This window comes from Pollicipes pollicipes, unplaced genomic scaffold, assembly GCF_011947565.3.
Source record: "Pollicipes pollicipes isolate AB1234 unplaced genomic scaffold, Ppol_2.1 Scaffold_7242;HRSCAF=8673_pilon_pilon_pilon, whole genome shotgun sequence".
In the NCBI taxonomy this organism is placed as follows: domain Eukaryota; kingdom Metazoa; phylum Arthropoda; class Thecostraca; order Pollicipedomorpha; family Pollicipedidae; genus Pollicipes; species Pollicipes pollicipes.
In genome coordinates, this window is record NW_023597041.1 from 169656 (window position 1) to 189881 (window position 20226).

General features: G+C 47.7%; 2 protein-coding genes across 2 annotated transcripts; both read left to right on the forward strand.

Moving 5' to 3' along the window:
* Window positions 1-1137: 1137 nt before the first annotated feature.
* LOC119110860 (broad-complex core protein isoforms 1/2/3/4/5) lies at window positions 1138-10474 on the forward strand (the record flags this gene model as incomplete). Its single annotated transcript, XM_037234735.1, has 5 exons — window positions 1138-1321; window positions 8457-8651; window positions 9028-9204; window positions 10153-10424; window position 10474. Coding segments are annotated over exons 2-5 (639 nt in total), but the record flags the coding sequence as incomplete, so codon positions are not given.
* A 158-nt stretch (window positions 10475-10632) lies between these two features.
* LOC119110868 (gastrula zinc finger protein XlCGF16.1) lies at window positions 10633-19924 on the forward strand. Its single transcript, XM_037234742.1, has 3 exons — window positions 10633-10858; window positions 11396-11443; window positions 19379-19924. Exons 2-3 carry the CDS (start codon window positions 11404-11406, stop codon window positions 19579-19581), a joined length of 243 nt encoding a protein of 80 aa, XP_037090637.1. The 5' UTR covers window positions 10633-10858; window positions 11396-11403; the 3' UTR covers window positions 19582-19924.
* The last annotated feature ends 302 nt before the right edge of the window (window positions 19925-20226 follow it).

Consider the following 20226-nt stretch of genomic DNA (forward strand, 5'->3'; position numbering starts at 1 on the left):
CCAAAAACATTGGAGGCCTGGCCAACATTGGGGGAGGGGGACTCAACATTGGGGGGGGGGGAGGGCAGGGACCTCAAAAAGAATACAAATCAACACCCATGGTACCTCTTGATTCTTCCCTGCAGCACTGCTATGAAGCTTATATCACGGCTCCTTTTTAAACGATGCAAAACCTTACAATGACTGCCATTCTCTGCCACTCACCAAAACAAAGTGGGCTAAATCCGCTGAGAAAAATAGGGTAGGACCGGTTGTTGGGCCCTTTCGGCTGGGCCCACAATCTTTACAAAAAAAAATTAACACCTCTGCTCCCTGTAACGGTAATACAGAGGAGGGTCAGCACAGTTGAAGTATAAGTGCTCTACTCCGCCTGTATCTAACGGATCTCTTATATGATAATGACAATCCTCGAGCAGTGTTCCGTTCGAATACCTAATCAATACCGTAATAAATGGCCAGATTTACTCTATGCTATAATTTTTCCACAAGCAAACCATTTTTTGTTGTTGTAATCGGCCGTACAAGCCATAGCGAAGCTGCGGCAAAAAAGAAGAAATATCACACTGCGAAAGTTTTGCCACTGTACGCATACATATTTACGAACGAATGCGATGCATCATATGGCCGGCTGGTCTAGGTACACTGCTGACGAGAGGCTTCGACACAGGGAAATTTTTCCCACCGGCATGAAGTAACGGACGTCCATTCATGTTGGAAAGGGGAGAGGATGCCACGGGTATTATGATTTTTGCAGTCAACGCTCAAAGTGCCAATGTTAAAATTTCAGAAAGTCGCGGTTTTCGAGCCCCATGCCATAAGCTGGTGCAACCCAAAACACGAGGAATTTGCATAGCAACCCTCATTTACGAGGTCGCCAATCATGAAGCGCGTGATTTCTCATCAATTTCTAGTCATTTAAGTGGTGTGATGATTTCACGACCTCATCCCCGAGATGAAAAATTGGTCGCACCGCCCCTAGAGGCACGCATAGATGTAAAGAACATCTATGGATAAATGGGCCATTTATGACTGGGGCGACAGCTGTCAGAAAAGCTTTCTGGGCATTTTCAGCAATTTTCACTCTCATCTATATCTGGCACCATCTGGTAGCTCAGAATATCCGCCATGTTGGTGGCGTCGTTGGCGTCCGTTAGGGAAGGTGGAGGGGCGGCGAATGCTGTGGGGGAGCGGGAGGATGTCAAAGTTGTAGGGCCGTTGGATGGAATTTGCTTTAATTCGTGAGGATTACGTTGAGAGAAGAGTTTTTCATCAAAGGAGGCTCGTGGAAGATTTGTCTTCGTGCGGCATTTATTAGGCTCAGGTCAGTCCCGGTACCCGTCAGCGTTGCACTCGAATTCAAACGGCGTTGGGTTCTGGCGGTGTGCGCGATCGGGGAATTTCTCGGCGTTTATGCTGTCTGGGTATCGCTCTTGATGGAATAAAACATGTGATGTTCAGCGTGCAGTGCTTTGGAGGTATGCTAATGGCACTGTTTGATGTTGGTGATGGGATCTTCCTAGGCTTCACGCCTGAGCCACAGTGTTTGTCTCATTAACAGCGGGGTGAGATTGGGAAAGGATGGGCTGGCTCAGGAAAGTATGCTCATTTTTTAGACCTGATAATTTGCTGCCTGTTCTTGAACAATCCTGCATGAAAGCCCTGCAATATCTGCATTGAAAGATGTATCATATTAGCTGGCAGGAATATCTGCATACCTGTATGTGCCATGCATAAATTCCTCATATGCTGAACTGAAAGCAAACCAAGCTAAGGTGGTGTCATACTGCCCAGACCAGCACATGGTTCCATCTGATTGCATGTGGTGTTGCAAATCTGGGTAGGTCATGGAGGAAATCCATGCTTTGCAACTCATGGATGCAGCACTTACATAGCATTGCAGTTCATGATGTTAAAATTGTTGAACTTAAGTTCTTCTGTTAAGAGGGGCCATACATATATTACATGATGCCTGAAGCGGGGAGTTTTGGCGCACTTGACTTAGTGCAAGGGAAAGTGGTAGTTTTGACAATGGCAAGCTTAAATGTGGCAGCAAATTATGTTTGTCTTTTTGGAGTGTTTTAAAACACATACTGATGGATTTTTTTTCATTTCAAAAGCAGCTGTCAATGTTTTTTATGTAGGTCAGTGGGAGCCAAACAGTTACTTGTTTTGGACACCAAGCTTCACACATCATATTATGGTGACCTCAAAAACTCCATTGCCAATTGATTATGGTAATTATAATTAATAAGTAGTGGGATTTTTGCCCTGGGTATCCACTGCATGACCTGAGGGTAAAAAGGTTGAAATATAAAAATGTGCATTGTTACCTATGGACAGCCCCCAACACTGTTCAAAATTCCTAACATTTTCATTGTAGCGTAGTACAAATTTTTCCAAAGCATAGTACCAAATTTTCCAAGTGCTGTGGCTCATTACACTGCTATTTAGCTTATCATTCAGAGATTACTGTTCAGTGGGTGGCACTGAACAGGAGGGTCACATTTCAGATACAGCAATTCATGTAAAGGCATTTCAAATGAAAGGAAACATTAGTGTTGAACATGACACACTGAGACAACATGGTCAAACAGTCTGTATCATAAAACTTATTTACCTATGTCTGGAATTCAAAGGCAAAAGGATTAAACTCTATGTTAACTAATAGCTGACAAGCCTTTTTGCCTTTGGATAGCAGATAGAGTAGGTAGTTTGTGGAAAATGATTACCATACCACAGATCTAGGCATGTCTTTTTCTCCCAAAGTATTGCTGTAAGAAATAAGTATCTTTTGCAATTCCCTCAAAGAGAAACAATAATTTACTTGCTGAGAGATGTGATGCCAAAATATGTTTGGAACTGAGTGGGTTTGAAATAACACAAAAGAATGCCAATGAATATGTTGCAGTCAGCCACCTACTTATGCTCTACCATAATCATGCTACTCATGCTTCAGTTCATAATGTCACAGCTACCTGGCTTCAAAAATGGCAAAAGCATGGCAAAACCTGATGGTCCCCACCTTCCAGCTACCAGACAGCACATGAGGCCCACACACCCCAGCTAAGCAGTAGAGGTGGGCGGCACCCAACTGGTTACTGAGATGCACAAGTACAATGCCTGACAAGTACAGTGGTGGCCAAAAGGGATCTGAGTTGGTCAGTCCTCTGACCAATAGATAATGCAAGGCATCAAAATATTTTGGTGTGCTTAAACTGATGTTGTGAAATATGGTAATTTATGTTTCATTTCATTAGAGTTTCTGACCTGTCCTAAAGCTGTTCATTCATTTGCCAGGCCTATTTAATGGGCTCATTGTTTCTGGTTTCCTGGTGTTTTTACTGGAGTAAGATGGCTATCTCAGAGCAGTTTTTTGGCTATTTATAGCAATGCTTTTCAACTGATACTAATTTTTTTGTAAAGCTTGAATTAGCAGCTTTAATTTCATTTCCCCAAATGGTAACCTTAACATCATTTAATTACCCAGCTGCCTTTGCATTTCTGTACTCTGGATGCCAGCAAGTGGCCAGAAATCCACCCACAGGTGGTTCTGGGCAAGTACAAGTAACTCCTTCACAATCATGATGTCCATCTCTGTACAGCTTCCCTTGTAAAGTTTTGAAATCTGTTAAAGACATGAGCATGAGCAGAAAATTTATGCTCTTGACAAGTCAACCACAAGGAGGCTAATCTTTTCAACCAATGGGAGAGTTTTGCAATGTCCAACCTCCAACCTGACCTGGGAGGCAGATGTAAGGTACTGAAAAGTTTGGATGTTTCGGTTTGAGATGTTTAAAGGAACATTTTTCAACTTAAAAAGGAATTACAAAGCTTGAATTACCAGCTTTAATTTTACATCCTTAAGTGACAAATTAAAATTGGTTCAAATTCACAGCTGCTGTAACATTTTTGTACTCCGGATGCCAGGAAGTGGCCCAAAATCCAACCACATGGCAGTTTGGGATGAGTACAAATTAGTCCTTCATAATTGTTTTGCCCATGTATACAGCTTCCCTCCAAATGTTTACAAATCTGTTCAAGGCATGAGTGCGAGCAGAATGTTTATGCTGTCCACAAATCAGTCACAAGGAGGCGAATCATGAAAAGCAATTGGAGAGTTTTGCTATGTTCAACCTCCAACCTGAGCTGGGAGGGGGGCGTAAGCCGCTGAATAGTTGAGACGTTTCCGGCGCTGAATTGCGAGCGATTCCCCTGTTTACATTGTCATGACACTGGCGGTGTGTGGGTAGGGGACCGTCTGCGGTAGGTGATTGGGCGCGCGGTTCTCTATGAATGTTCGTTGCATCCTTGGCAGTTAATGCGGTTAGTCGTCATGGTAGGTTAAGTCATGTTGAAGTTTGAATTGGTCTGCCTAGGACATGGGAACTGAGAGCTTCGCTTATCTACAGACCAGTGTGATTCTAGTACTCGTTTCTCGTTTTCTGGTATTGCTCAAATGCAATTCCATTCAACAGTCACATGCTTTATTTTCCACATTTCCATACATGGTTTATCATATATGTAGGTGGCAACACAGGCTGCTTGCTATTAGGCAACTTAGTCTGCTAGGTGCAAGGTTTGTGCTCTTGCAGATACCAATACATGGCTCCTGATGGAGGCAGCAAGTCTCAAGCTGTTGCACCTTTTGGCTTTATTTTGTCCTGACACAAGGAGGTAAAATGAGTTTTTCCAAGGGCTGTTCTTGTTGCATCATGATGGAGTACAAAATATTTCATTTTGCATAGTCACAATCTTGGACTACAAAATCTCCTGGTACACATTATATTAGGAAGCATCAAGTTTTCCAACACTGTTGTCACAAAATTTTGCATCATACTGCACTGGTAAGTGCTGCTAAATGTCCTGGACTTTGGGGTTTAACCCAAAACATGGTACCTTTTTTAAAAATTTTTTTTTACAAGATGTGGAATTTTGGAAGTCTTCAGCTGTTTGACCATTTTCAGTTGTTCATTTCATGGCTTGCATCAATTTTGATGCAAATCACACCATGGCCATGAAAGTGCATTGACTACCATGACATGATGTGGAAAAAGCCTAAAGCATGTGCTCGCTCCATGGTGCCCATCTTTCCTCACCCTATACTAAAAGCACAAATGTGTAGGAAATGTGAGGCTCATGTCAGTAGTGAAAATTCCTATTCAGCTGTGGGAGCTCCAGCCCCTCCCCTCTCCCCTGGGCTGCGGGTCCTACACTGAGAAGAAGGTAGGCCATATTAGTGGAAAATCTGTGTATTGGTGTATTTTGTGGACAGGTGGTATCATTTTGCACTGCTTAACCCCTCTATTTCATTTTGCAAAATTATGTTCCTGACTTGAGCCACATTTCTGACCCATTTGGTAGATTTCTGTTGGGTGTTTTCCATCAATACCTGCCGTAATTGTTTGTGGTAGCGTCTTTCATGCAAACATAATGGGACAAAAAGGCTACTTTGTGGCACTTTTATTGTGGTTTAGTTCATGATGCTACCACTTACAACTGAGGAAAATGTGTCTACAAGCAATGTTTCAGTCAGGATATGGTTGGTACAAAACAAGCTTGTTTTGGAAGTGTTGCTTTCTGTTTAAGAATGTGTTTTTTAATGCCATTGAACAGTGGTGGAAATTCCAAAAATTTTCATATTAGCAAAGTGCAAATTTTCTATGGTGGAGCACAAAATTTTCCAAGTGCCATGGGTCATTGCACTTTTATCTAGGTCATTTTTGGGAGGTTATGGTACAATGGGTGGTACTCAACAAAGGCTCCACTTCCCATGTACAGCAGTTCATGTAAATGCACTTCAAATTAAAGAAAATGCCAGTATTTAAAGTGGCACACTGAAACAGCACTCTGTCTCAGACTCTGTAATATGAAACTCATGTGCATATATATATGGGTTTGCAAGTTATGAAAAAGCTTACCAAACTTTGGATCTAGGCAGGTTTTTTGTACCAAAGTATTGCTGTAAATAGTAAGCATCGTACGCGATTAGCCCAAAGTTACCAACAAGTCACTTAATGAGAGTGCGTAGTTTCACAAAATAAGTTCGGAGCTGACCAGAGAAAAATGGAACACAAAAAATGCTAATGAATGTGCCACAGACGGCCACCTACTCACGCTTCACCACGGTCACGCTACTCACGCTCCACCTGGTAACTGGTTTTGAAAACAGCCAATCCTTGCCCTCAACCTTCCAACTCCCGGACAACACACGAGGCCCCGCACGTCCCAGCCAACTAATGAGACAGGCAGGCATTCTCAACCGATTTACCGAGCCAGCGCAAGTACAATACCTGACAGACCCGTGCAGGCCGGCCGGCCGGGTCTAAGTCAGTCACTCCGCTGACTCCGGTGGATAATACAATGTATTAATGGATTTTGGTGCGCTTTAACTGATATTGCAAAGTATGATAATTTTTGTTTCAATTCATAGATGTTTTTGTCCCAATAAATCCCTTTCCTTAATTTGCGAGGCCAAAGTTATGGATTCACGTTACTCTGGTCTCCTGGTGTTTGTGTGGGAGTGAGATGGCTGGGTCTGAACAGTCCTTTGGCTATTTACATGAACATTTTTCGATTTAAAAGGAATTATAAAGCTTGAATTCCCAGCTTTAATTTCAAACCCTTAAATGACTACTTTAACTTGGTTTAAATCCCCAGCTGCCTTTACATTTTTGTACTCCGGACACCAGCGAGTGGCCAAAAATCCAGCCGCGGGGCGGTTCTGGACGAGTACAAAAAGTCGTTCATAACCGTGATGCCCATCTGTGTACAGCTTCCCTCGAAATGTTTTCAAACCTGTTTAAGACATGAGCGCGAGGTGTATATTTGTGCTCTTGAGAAACCAGTCACAAGGAGACGAATTATTCAAACCAATTGAGAGAGTTTCGCTATGTTCAGCCTCCAACCTGCGCTGGGAGGCGGGCGCAAGTCACTGAAAAGTTGAGACGTTTCCGACGCTTAATTGCGAGTGAATTTCCTATTTGCATTTCCATGACGGAGTAGTGGAGCGTGAGTAGGTGGCCGCACGTGGTAGGTGCTTTGGTGTGCGGTACTTGTCACCGTTCATTGCATCCTAGGCAGTTAACCTGGTTATTGATCAATGGTAGGTTAAATCATGTTCAGTTTTGGGTTGGTCCGCACGGGGCGGAATAAAGAACGAGCTTTGCTAATTTACAGACTGGTGCGATTCTGCTGCTCGTTTCTCATTTACCGGCATTGGTCAAAGACGATCCTATTCAACATTCACATACTTTATTTTTCACATTTCCATACATAATTTGTCATATACGTAGGTGGCAACACAGGCTGCCTGCTATTGAGCATCTAAGTTTGGTGAGAGCAAGATTTGTGCTCTTGCAGTTATCAATGCGTGGCTCATGATGGAAGCAGCAAGTCCCAAGCTGTTTCACCTTCTGGCTTTGTTTTGTCCTGAAACAGAGAGGTAAAATGAGTTTTTCCGAAACTGTTTTTGTAGCATTATGGTGGAGTACAAAATATTTCACTTAACCCAGTCACAATCCTGGAGTACAAAATCTCCTGGTATACATTATTCCAGGAAACGTCGATTTTTCCAACACTGCCATTGAATGATGAAAGTTGTTTCATCTTGATATGAATTTGCTCATTTTACCTTTTTATGAACTTGCTTGTTTTACCTTTATATGGACCTGCTCCTCCAACCAGTGACCTCTTCAGGTGGCCAAAGGCCATGCCATGCTTTGAGTGAAGACATACACCAAATTTCTTTCTCTTACAAACAATATTTTGCCATATCCTTTGTTGTTTCTTACGTGCTTTTTTATTGTGATTCACCTTGCCTGACAAATTGCAAGTCAAAGCCAGAGAAGGTTGCACTACATAACACACACAAACACAAAAAAATAGAAAAATGAAGGCCAAGGTGTGAGTACTATATGAAAGCAATTTGTGAAGCCCACTTTTCACATGCAAATCACGATACACTTGTGTTGTTTATATGCATGTGGCACCCAACAGGTGTTAATACAATAGCTCCTTCAAGTAAAAAAAGAAACAAAATCATCCACCAGGGCTAGCAGACTATAACATGACTTGTTGATCTTGATCTGTGGCCCTTAACCTTCATTAGCAGCACCATATGCTACTGAAACGCAAAAGCATGACCTTTGGTTTCACGCTGGCTGTGAAGGTATACAGCCCTTTTTGTAGGTTTTGGAGGCCCCTGGAGCAGTTCAATAATTTTTTATCTTTAGGGTGTTTTGTGACCTGCATTGGCATTGGCCATTGTGGCATGTACTGGCTTAGCAATTGTGGGCTGAACTTGATGTGGGCTGTCCATTGCTTTTCTTTATTTTTATCTCACAAAAAGGTAGTGGGACAGCTGAGAGTATTAGTTAACCCTTTCCTAGGCAGTCTGTGCCTTTATAGGAAGCTAAGCTTCATGATGCTGTTTGGTGACCTTTGGTGGCATTTTCCAGATCAGCATGGCTGGTGACAGCCAGAGGTTTTGCCTCAAGTGGAATGACTTCAGGAACAGTGTGACTGCTGTGTTTGAGGACTTGCGGCAAGATGAGGAGCTCGTAGATATCACACTGTGCTGTGAAGGGAAGAAGGTGAAAGCTCACAGGATGATGCTGTCTGCCTGCAGCCCATATTTCCGAGAGCTTCTAAAGGTATGGCTGGCTGGTGGCCCAAGTGCTTGATATGCTCGTTGATGATGAATGATGAAAGGATTGTCACCCTTACTGTTTATTTTTTATATTTTGCACAGAAAAGCTCATCACATTGCTGCTTTCATTACACATTTTACCTTTATTATGTGCACGTCATCTGTATAATTACCTGAATATGCTAAGAACAAGGCTCAGTGTACACTGCAACTGAAATACTGGGCATTTTAATGCCTGTTCAATCTGCCCCTTTTTTCTTTGCAGAACAGCGGCAATTCAATAAGGCCCATCATGTAATGTTCGTTTCCAACTAGTGACACAGGCAATAATTCTGCGTCCAGAAAGGTAGCATCTGTTAATGATGCGTTTTCCATTTCAGGAAAACCCGTGCCAGCACCCAGTGTTTTTCTTAAAAGACACCACTTACAGTGACCTGCGAGCAGTGATAGAATTTGTGTACAATGGTGAGGTGAATGTGACCCAGGGCCAGCTCAGCAGCTTCCTGAAGACCGCCGAAATGCTGCAAGTCAGGGGCCTCACCGGGGACGACGACAAGGTGAGTACTGGCTTGTCACGAGTTGTTGACATCTACCAACTTTTGGCTGCAATTTAACCGCATGTGCTGATTTCTGAAGAGCTCACCCTCCCCACGTGGCATGGTGATGTTCACAGGGTTAGCTCGTGAGCCGATGTAATATAAAAATTACCTGTGGTATTTGATGTAAGAAAACGTTATAGAGATGTTATCATCAATTATTCTTTTCAAAGCGCATCAGTGCACAATCCAGCGGACTGTAGAGAGTGGTTTTGCAAGATGAGGTAAACTGCAATCTCGTCCGCAATACCAGACCTCATCGCAACGTATTGTGACGTTGCTGGTGGGGCTCTAAAACAGTGATCTGTGATTGGCCCCGAGGATTCTGGAAGCAACATGGCGCGTTTCCTGCAATGTCTTTGGTAGCGCCAAGCATTGGCGCGACGAATTATGCCGGTAAAGTTAATCTACGCAACAGGAAGGCGTTCGATGCCTATGCTGATATTATTTCAAGAGAAAGTGTTATGACATGTTGGCTGCTATGCTTTGTGTAACGTTGGCTGACGATGCACAATAAAGAAAACAAAACATGCCCAATGAGAGCGAGTCGTGCAAATCACTGGAGGATGCCTTAATGATAGTCTTGAGGTGGCCACTTTATTTACATTGTTTTGATGTATATACCGGTAATGTGGTTATGCCGCACGTCTGGGAAACCAGTGGTACGGGGTTGGATTCCCTGCGGTGCCTGCCCTTCCTGCGAGAGTGGGAGATAGGCGACGCTGTGTTGCCTCAGCAGCTGAGTGCGTCGTAAAACCCCAGTGACGACGATGGGTGGAGGAAATGGCAGGTAAATCACCATTTGAATGTTGCAGATGTTCAGATGTTTCTGCGAATGGGGTAAACCGGAGCTGCTCTTGCCCTTCGTCCGTGCATTTGTTTTTGTCTAATGCTCGGTTCTCTTCACAGGAGCCAACGCCAGCTCCAGCTCCGCCTGCACCGCGCGTGCTGCCGCCTTCCTCGCGCACCTTCCCGAAGCGTCCGGCGCCGGCGCCGCTGTCCCGTGTGCCTGCTACGCCCACCAAGCGGCCGCTGCCAGCGGCAGCGCCGCTAACGAAGCGCGTGGCGACCGCTCTCGTCCCGGCACCGGCGCCGCCCGCCAACAGCTTCGCGGTCGCACCGGAGGTGGTGTCGGTCGACTCACCGCCCGAAGCGCCGCGGCCGCCCGCCTCGCCGGCCAGCAAGCGGCGCCGCCACTCTGGCTCGAGCGGCGGCGAGGGCCCGGCCACGCCAGCCGCCGCCGAGCCGGTCGCCTCGCCTGCCTCGGCCGTCGCCTCGCCGGCGGCAGCGCCCGCGGACGCGCCGCCGCCGCCGCCACCGCCACCGCCTCCGCCGCCGCCGGCGCCGCTGCCGGCCCCGCTGCCGGCGCCGCTGCCGCCGGTGCAGCCGTCACCTGCCGCCGGGCCGCCCGCGCCGACGTCGCTTGCGCAGGAGATAGTGCCGGTGCCGCCGACCGCGGCCGGATACGGACAGAGTGGCGTGGTGAAAGTGGAGAAGATAGACATTGCGGATGACGACGAGGGCCTGGCGGCGCTCGGTCAGGTGGTCGACTACGAGGGTAGCTACGACTCTGACCAGTCGCTGGGCGCCATCCCCATCTCGGACCCCGGCCAAGGTCAGTCTCGGAGCGGGGCCGCGGTATGGCTGGACGCAAGCTTGTCACCAATTGCTGCTCATTTGTTACGCTCATATCTGGAGTGATGTTTAGAAATGGCGTGAATTTCAGGGCATAATCACTGGAGTAAGGGTAACATTTTAGGGCTTTTGAGTTGCTGTAAAGGACATGCATGTTTTAGGGCTGAGAAGCTGCAGCTGGCCTCCTGCCGTTCCTCAACTACGGAATATCATTCGGAGCACATACGGAATGAATATGAATATGCTGCTGGAGCGTTGGGAAAGCAGCAGGGAGCTGGACGGCAGGGTCTAATCCAGATACGTACGAATACAGACAAGCGTGCGTCGCACTTTGGAAAACTGAACGCTCCGGCTTACGACCTGCTCCGCGATTCCTTAGAATTGCGTCGATTCACGCTTTCGCTGTTTCAAACCGGTGCTGCCGACACAACAGTCAGTCTGCCGCATTGGATGCGGTCGGACAGACCCGTGGTGCAGCCGAACCGAGCTGTGACGAGCGTCGGGGTGGTTGTTGCAGGTGGGGCGATGTTCGCGGCAGGCACGTCGGAGGGCAGCGCCGGCACAGGTAGGTCTCCGTCCGCTCGCACCGGGAGAACACTGTCTGCTGTCGGGCTCGTTGCCAGCCAGGGGATGAGCCACGCAAACTCGAACGAAGCGATTGCAAGAGGCAGGCATACTCCGGGCTTTATTTGGGAGCGCTGGGAACGTCCCGATTCGCGTTGGTGCTGGCCAAGGGATCATAGATGTCGGCGCGCCCCAAAACATGGCATTGATACTGTGGTCCGCGGCGGCTTTTCGTTCATGTCGTCAAGGCAGTGCTACACAGAATTGATATTCCAGGCTTTGGCTGATCATAGGTCACAGTCGTAGGTGGGAATGCTGGCTGGGTCATCCCCATATTTCACGTGCACCACAATGCCAGCGAAGAAAAGCTTTGCTGTGGGGTAAAGGCCTTTACGGGTAGCATACATTGCCCAATCCACTTCATACCCATCATTTCGTGTCCATGCCCTTTCTATACTCATGCCTAATCTGTTGTGGTCGCACGTCGTTGTTGTGCTCGCATTTTCCTTTCGCATTTTCCGGCTCTGGTTATGAATTATGGAGAAGCTTCAGTAAAGTTTGACCCCGAACGTACGGTTTTGCGTTCATGATTGATGAAGCTAATTAGGCCAAAAAAGCACGAACGTCATCATTTTTCAAGTATATTTCGAAGCATCTACCCAGCTTTAGTAACGTTCCACCCATGGCAGTACCTATGCCATTGATGGTCACCAAATCAGAGCCCAGCCCAGCCTGCTACCCATTCTATACCATATGGGCACCCGGGGTTTACCCAACCCGCGTAGTCCTTTACTGTGGGACCTTCGATTCGCTTCATTTCGAGTAACATGAGACCTAAGGATATATGATGCGTACTTTCCACGACTCCCGTAGATTAAAGGGAATTGGACTACTGAAAGGTAATTATATTGTGGAAAGGTGTGGCCTCATATATATTTGTCGCTGCCAACCGTTCTGAGTTGAACATCTGGTCAGTCTATCAGAAAATTGGCCCGGAAAAGCCGAAGGAAGAATGCTCTTCACCCTGTAGATGGTTAGGGTAAAAGTGCGATAATCAACGTTACGTTGTATTTAGTTTCCTTTCAACTCACAAAACTAGCTAACCTAAAACAGTTCTATCTAAACGTTATGGAAACTTGATCGTAAAAGACGTTGGTGGCGGGAGGTTGACAGATGTTCAGTAAGCTGCACTATGCTGCCGGGATGGATGTGATTCGTGGAGATTACATGGAATTGCGCCAGGCTGTATGTCTGCCTCCTTTGCTTTCCTTCTCAGTATCGATGTCCCACCTCAATGTGGACCGCTCTTATCGCCTTGCCGTGACGTTGATCACACAAGAAATTTAACGAATGAATAAAAAATCCTGAAAATTGCAACATTGAGGCCATTTTTGTGTCTGTCACCTGGTTTCCACTTTAATTATCCTGTTCGTTGACTGGCTCAGAACATGTCAAGAAATAGCTCAGTTCAGCTCGTGGATTTTCAAATGTAGTATTCTGCTGCGCCCTGCCCATAGGGTTTAGTCGGGTGGGGCTGACTTGCCGGAGGAATGTTGCTCAGATTGAGTTCGTGTGGGGCGGTGACTCAGCAGACAGTGTTCTCCCGTCATTCCATGTGTGGTTGTGGGGTGTGTGTACGCTTGTTTTTGTCGCTGCAACGCTCCCGACAGTTAACAACGTAACGGTAACGTTGCCTGGTAACGTAACGGTACACGATCGCGGCCAGACGTCGATAACGTAACTGGCGGGCCGTTCAGTGTCAGCGCGCTTCGTGGCGTTTCCGGCAGTGGCACAACGCGCGGCGCCGGGCACCGATCTGCGTCGTGCTCTAGCTGCAGCCCTACGACTGTGGCTTGTGGAAATTTCGCGCTGCGCTGTGGGCAGTTTTGCGGTCGGCATTTTGAATGGTTTTGTATGATATTGCTCCATCGAGCGGTATTGTTAGAGCAGCCAGAGTACAGACGGTAGAATTGCACGAGACCCACGATGCGTCTGACACTGGATGCCTCGCGTTCGTCTCTGTTTGACTTTGTGGCCAGCTTTTGCTTTGTACAGTGCTACCGTGTGTCTTGAAACAAAACATGTGAAATTAAAACCGCAATTAACCCACTCTCACAAAACGGTAGGCAAAATTTAAATGCGGTGCATTGCAGTCAGCCAGTCCATCCCCTCCCGGCTAGGTTAAGATAGGGCAGCGTTAGGAGCGATAGAGCCCGTTAGGAACAGGCTAGGTGAGGCAGGCAGGGCCGGTTAGGACGCGCGTTTGGGCCGCTCGGCGTGGTGGGAGAGGGGAGATAGGCACCGCGCCGGCCGCGATGTGGCGCCCGCGCGTGCGCGGGTCGCGCCGCCACCGCCGCGGGCGGCGCCGCCACCGCCGCGGGCCGTGCCGCCACCGCCGCGGAGCCGAGCGTCGCCCGGCACTGCCAGACCGGCCCCTGCCCGCAGCCGCACAGGTGAGTCCAGCTGTCTTCTTTGTCACGGCGCCGTCCGCCGCAGGCCGCACTTCGCCATGCCCGGTTGGCGGGCGTGAAGAGCAGCCGGCTCGTGCTGGCCAGGCCCTGTGCGGGCTGCTGTCTCCTCTGGTGTCGTCATGCCGGGGGCCGCCTGCCGGCCGGTGTTGGAGAGTGCTGCAGGCGTGTTGTGGTTAGCGACATGCGTTAGGTAGGAACTACTGAGGCACTGGCCAGCCGCTGACAGCACATGATCATTGGCTGGTCCGGTAATGTAATATGTTTTGCTTTTGAAATCCTCTAGCGGTATGAATGCGTTGCTTATCTCTCAGTATAAATCAGTCAAACGATTGCTACATGTGGCGTTCGGTGTTAAAACCCACTTAAGATCTTCAGGGGATGGATACAGATATGGGGTTCCAGTAAAAGTTATCCAGTGAGGTATCCAGTGAGGTATCCAGTAAAAGTTACATGAAAAATGCAGCTGTCACAAATGTGTTCATTCCCCCATTAGATTGTACCGGGGTTAAGAGGGCGCGTTTTTGCAAATCATGGACCTGATAAAAAACTGGGCGATCTTTTTTATCGCAGGCACTAGTTTTACGTCTCCATTTAATCTCCACAACTTCAGGCAATTGACTCTTCCGTAGGTTATGTTGCTGCCTGACAGGGGCGGGCTAACGCCTTTGCCCATGTCACTTTATGTCCCATTGGGTTTGTCATCATGAGGCCATCCAGGTAAACTATAATACCCTCAGCATATAAATCGGGTTTTAAGCTACACATTGCCAGGGTGAAAGCCATTCGTTGGGAAACGTTATAACGGGGCCCACGTACTGGTATAAGGAAGGCGGGAGAATCATGATTTGTCGGCATTGAGAGGTCCCGAAAACCCTGCAGCTTCTATGTGCCAGGAGGCACTGGTTAAAGAATGCAGCTCTTGAATGTCACTCGTGGCCATGAGGTCGGCTAGCAGCGTCGAACCTTTCAAAACGCGTCGCAGTTTCTACCGGACAGCGCCTTACATCATTCTGAGCTCAAAATCCAGTCCATGTCGATCCGAGAATGAAAATTGTGCGTTTTTGGGTGCGAGCAAAGGTGACATAGGTGTTTCCTAAGCATAGGAAACTGGGAATAACCAAGGCGACCCCCTTTCTAAGGGAGATGAACGTAGCTTGTCGTTCATTCACCGGTCTGTTTCGTGATGCAGTTAGGAGGCATATTTCAACGTATTCGTCCCCAGCTTACCTTAGCTGACGCTCATCTGTCAATGGTAACTCGCTATAAAGCACTAGTAACTTGGGTTAACCCATTTGAACGTGGTGGATACCAAACGAGCACACAAAACAAACAACACCTCTCCAATTACCATCAATAATTTCCATAAGGCATGTTAAGTCCGATGTAGCAGAGTACTATGTTATACCGGTAGTACTACAGAGTATTACCGGTATAACAGAGCACTTAAGACCAGTCCAGGCTCCTTCTAACTGCTTACGCACCAGACATCGATAATATGTAAAAAAACATTATCCATACCGTATAGTTAATGATCGCAGTTGACGGTGAATACGGACATGCTACTTACACCTTATGGTCGGTCATCAAGACCGAAGTTCCTGGTGGTGCTAGGTGGGGTCATCGCATTCGCATGTCGGTGTTTTCAGTTCCCCATTCGATTGCAGTTGATGTCTTCTGTTGGAACTGATGTAATTATGGTATTCGCAAATTTGTAATTTCAGTGTTGTGTTTGATGCAGTTAGTGTCACTGGCTGAAACCGAGGTCACATCTTTGCGATGCGAACATACCGGCGAATGGAGGCGAAACATGGCGTGACATCGGTTTTGAACTTGTTTCGGCTGTGTCTGCAACGTGACAAACGGAACAGGTGCTTTGCGAACAGTGACTGGTACGTAAGCCTTGGTGAGTTGCGCAAGTTTATTGTTACTGGTGATGCCGGATACCTCCTTACATGGAATGCACCTTAACGCTTTATCACTTCAGAGGTATGGGCGCCTTTGCTGCGATGTTCCCCGCTCGCATACTGAGCGTCTTTTGTTCCCTGTAATAGTAGTGACCGAACCCCGTTCAGCGTATATAAATATGGCGTTTGGATTGTCTTCTAGAAAAGGAGGTTTCAGTTTTGAGATTGCGTAGTCATGCTGCTCGTTACCAATATTTATGTGAATGCATCGAAACTAGAGCTGAGGGTTAGATTCACAGAATTCAAACATTGGAGTCTTGTAATCCTATAGTCTTAAAATGACGTTCCAAGCAAACTGAGATAAAATTCTGAAAAGCTGCACCAGTATGGAATCCCAAACATACCATGGACAAACGATATATGTCCTTGCCAATGCCTCAGCTGGTTAGACCGCCTGCATCGCAACCCACCCACCCATGGCGGGGTGGGCTCTAGTCCAATCCGCCCACGCGTGGCGGGGTGGGTGCGAGTCTCTTTAGGCACTGTCTACTTATCGTTAGCAGGTATGGCCCGCGGCCGGTGGCAGCAGCTGCACTAGTCACTTATTGAATGTTAAGGGCGCGCCAACTGTATCGGTTATTTGCGCCCATTGCTGTCTGTTTTGCCAAGCTGCTCTGGAGGTCAGCTGGCGGCAGAGGGCAGGACGGAGCGAACCGAGCACTGATCTACGTTAAATCTCCGCCGCGAAACTGTGCCGTTGACCTGTGATTGAACGATGGAATGTCGGGGGTGAGGCCTTGCACAACAAACTGCTCAGCGTAAGGTCTTATCCCAGAAAGTCATTCATTCGTTGTTTTGAAATGACAGCTTCAAATGGATCTTTCCAACGTCGTTCAGAGTGCCCTTCAGATCGCCGGTATCTCCAGCCGTAGGATCCGCCCAAGGGGTTGCGAAAATGACGGGAGCTCTCGCCGTCGAACATTTGTGATGACATTTGCTGTACTTCAACAAATCTGCGTCCGAGGGTGAAAAGCTGTTGTGAACAGTTTTGTTTGGTGTTAATTCGGGCATCCTGTATTTTCCAGTGATATGCTGCACCCGTGGTGCTCGTGCACGTGCGCTGTTGGGAGCAGCGTGTTTTGCGTGGCGGCGGTGACAGATTTCTGGTTTCTGTGCCGGACCCGCGTCTGTATATTTGAGAACGTAAATTGCGCCATAGGTCCTCCCGCATGGTCGCAGGGTATTGTCGCTTGGTGTGTAGAGACGTTTTACTCAAACTGCCGCATACATTTCTGTGGGGTATTGATATCCGCTGCACGCATTTCGCTTCTTAATAGCAAGCCGAACCCCAAAATACGCTGCTGAAATGGAGTTGATATACAACTATATGAAATACGGCGGCCAATACCGTACCAAACGAGTCTCATCGTGTAAGCCTACATAGATAAATGCGTGCCGAATCCCGGTTACAGGACTTGTGAGCAGAAGCGGAATTAAGATGTTCGCGATATTGGCGGATGTTGAAGCATTCGTTGAACGTTGATGCCCTATTTGACCGAAAGTGATCATGTGCAGCTTGCCGTATTCTGAGGATTTCGGGGATTGTTTATGTTGTAAATATGTCTACATGAAACAAACACACTCAGGCGATCTGCACACAGTTTGTGTTTGGATGCTTTGGTGCAGCTTTTGGGGCTGCGGCATACGACTCAGATGCCGTCTCGGCGTTGGGCATTATGGCACCGCGTCATTGCGCTGTGCCATTCGTTCTGCCACTTATAGATAAGACGCGCGGAAGAATTGAGTTACGCTAAATGCGCGGACTTTGTGGCACGTTTCCACGATTCATTTGATGCATTCCTTCCAGGCCTTTGCCGTTTACGCTATGTAAAGTTCCTCAAGTTGTGAGTTATAACATGGTGTATGCGAGGCTTGCGCGCTTTGGCGACTGCCTTTTCAATGACGGCAATGGTTGAATATTTCTTCGTGGAAAAGCTACTTTTTCGTGGTGTATTTTTCCGCTTGTTAGAAATAAGTAGGATGGTAGAACTTGTGAAAGCAGCTCCAATGCTCACTATGACTGTCACAACAACCCTATCCTTGTTTTGCAGGCAAATAAGTAAAATTTACCTTCTTACCGTTGGAAACAGGTCCGTTGGGTGTGCTCTGGGGTGTCCCGCCTGCACGAAGGCCGTAGGCGGCGACACGTACTGTCAGTGAATGCGCTGTTCTGATCACCGCGCGCCTGGATGGAGTAGTGAAGGGTTGGACCCGAATGCGGGGGTGAACGTCATCGTATGTGCATGCGCACGCGTACCGAAATCGCGAGGATTGTAATATGGGGGAGGGGGGGGGGCAAAGCTTTCTAATAGTGCTTGCAACTTTTCTCTAGCAAAGAAATTTAGCAAGCAAGATAAGAGATGCAAAAATAGCAAGTTGCCTACGAATTGGTCGATGAAAATGTATGGCTTTGCAGCCTTTCTACAGGTGGTTTACTTAGTGCTCGGTACGTCGGGACAGATTCGCAACTAGTGTTGGCAATGATGTTAGCTATGAATGGATACTTCGAACAAAAAGCAGCCGTTTTTTTCCAAATTCGCCTCATTTTTGTTTGTGTAGCATGTTCTTTGGAGGTGCAGTTTAAACATAAACTTGTAAATTTGTATTCAAGTAATACCGTACTGTTTTCGGGGTCCATCAAATGAGACCTGTTGCTGTTAAGCCGCAGGTTTCCTCCGCTTGGTCCTCCCGCACAAGTTCTGTACATGAACGGTGATGCCCTGTGCGCGCTATGGCATCTGCGCCTGGACCCATAACCGACGTCACGGCCTGATACATGTCCTCCCCCAGCCGTATGGTGCCCTATCAAGCTCTGTTGCAAGGCAGTAGCTGCGTGCGGTGTAACTTTGGTGTCGTTTCCAGCAGTTGTAGGGCGGTGGTCACGGGCCTTTGAGACGTGGCCACGAGTATTTGGAACGGGTCTCGGAACAACTAGGTTGTTTGCATCCATGCCGCCTGCCAGCGCACCCTGGCCTTCCATTTTTGGCCATGCGATCTGTGCTTACAAACTTTTATCGCGTGACCTTACATTCATGCGCATTTTTAAGCCACGCACCACAAATGCCGATGGCCTGGCGAATGGGAATCCCAAACTGGCTTTGCTGCAAGTGTTACGGTGTGTTTGGAGATGGCTGGGTTGCTAGACTTGTTCCTACGATACTCCCTACGTCGATTAGCCACAGGCCCCCGTTTTCGCTTTTGCCACGCATTGACCAGCCACGACAACGAAGTATTTCACCGCTCGTAAAGTCCTTGTGCGAGTAACAGCCTTGTGCGAAAATTTCACTGCCGGGCACGTTCGGTTCTGTTTGCTCGTCGGGCCAGAAATGCGGCACATGAGCAGATGCACGCTGCAATTTTGTCTTGGCGAAGGTTTTAGCGAAAGGGGAGCAGTTGTGCGCTGCATTAAGTTACTCGTTAAACTCGTTAAAGTTGCTGGCTGCCGTGCGGCGCCAGCCGGTGCCGTGTTCGCGCCTCTAACGCCGTGCACGCTGTGCCCAGCCGGCGACCCGGAGGGCGGTGCGCGCCGGCCGCGCTGCCACATGTGCGGCAAGTGCTACGGCAGCCGAGAGGCGCTCAACAACCACATGACGCTGCATAAGGGCCTCACCAACTGCTGGATCTGCGGCAAGTGCTTTGCCACCACCAGCGCGCGCAACAAGCACGTGCGGGTGGTGCACGGAATCGGACATCTGGCCAAGTGAACGTTCTGTGAAAATGACAAAGTGGTCCCATTGTGCGTGAAAATAAACTGGCTAAATAATCCGGGTGATCGACGTGAACAAATGGTCCGAAGTGCAAGCAGGATGTTTCGGAGTTCGCCCATTTCTTTGGTCATCACAGCCAGTATTTGCTCAGGAACATGGCGACATTGCAGGTCAGTATTGTCACTTCTAGGACGGTTGGGCTCCCTTATCCTTTCATGTTATCAGAAGTCTTGATAATGCGGCCTCAATGCCGCGCAAAGCTGTATAAACCGTTCAGGTTTATTGCCCAAACAGATTAAAAGGAGTGTCCCTTCTTTGAGCATATTTAAAAAGCCTACTCAAGTGAAACCATGGGACCAGTAACGTCTCGCAGACTAGGCAGTGCCAGTGCAACGCCGTCTAGTCATATATATATATATATATATATATATATATATATATATATATATATATATATATATAAAATCAGTTTTGATTATTTTCGTGTCCAAATTACGCTGTCAACGTTTGTAACAGCACTGCGTTTCTTCAGCGCAGTCACGATCGCCGCCATGACCATCGTCGTGGCACCTCCACTATTTCGGATACAAGAACGTTGTGGTTGGCCCGGTGGGCGGCAAGGACCTGTTACCGAGAAGCGCG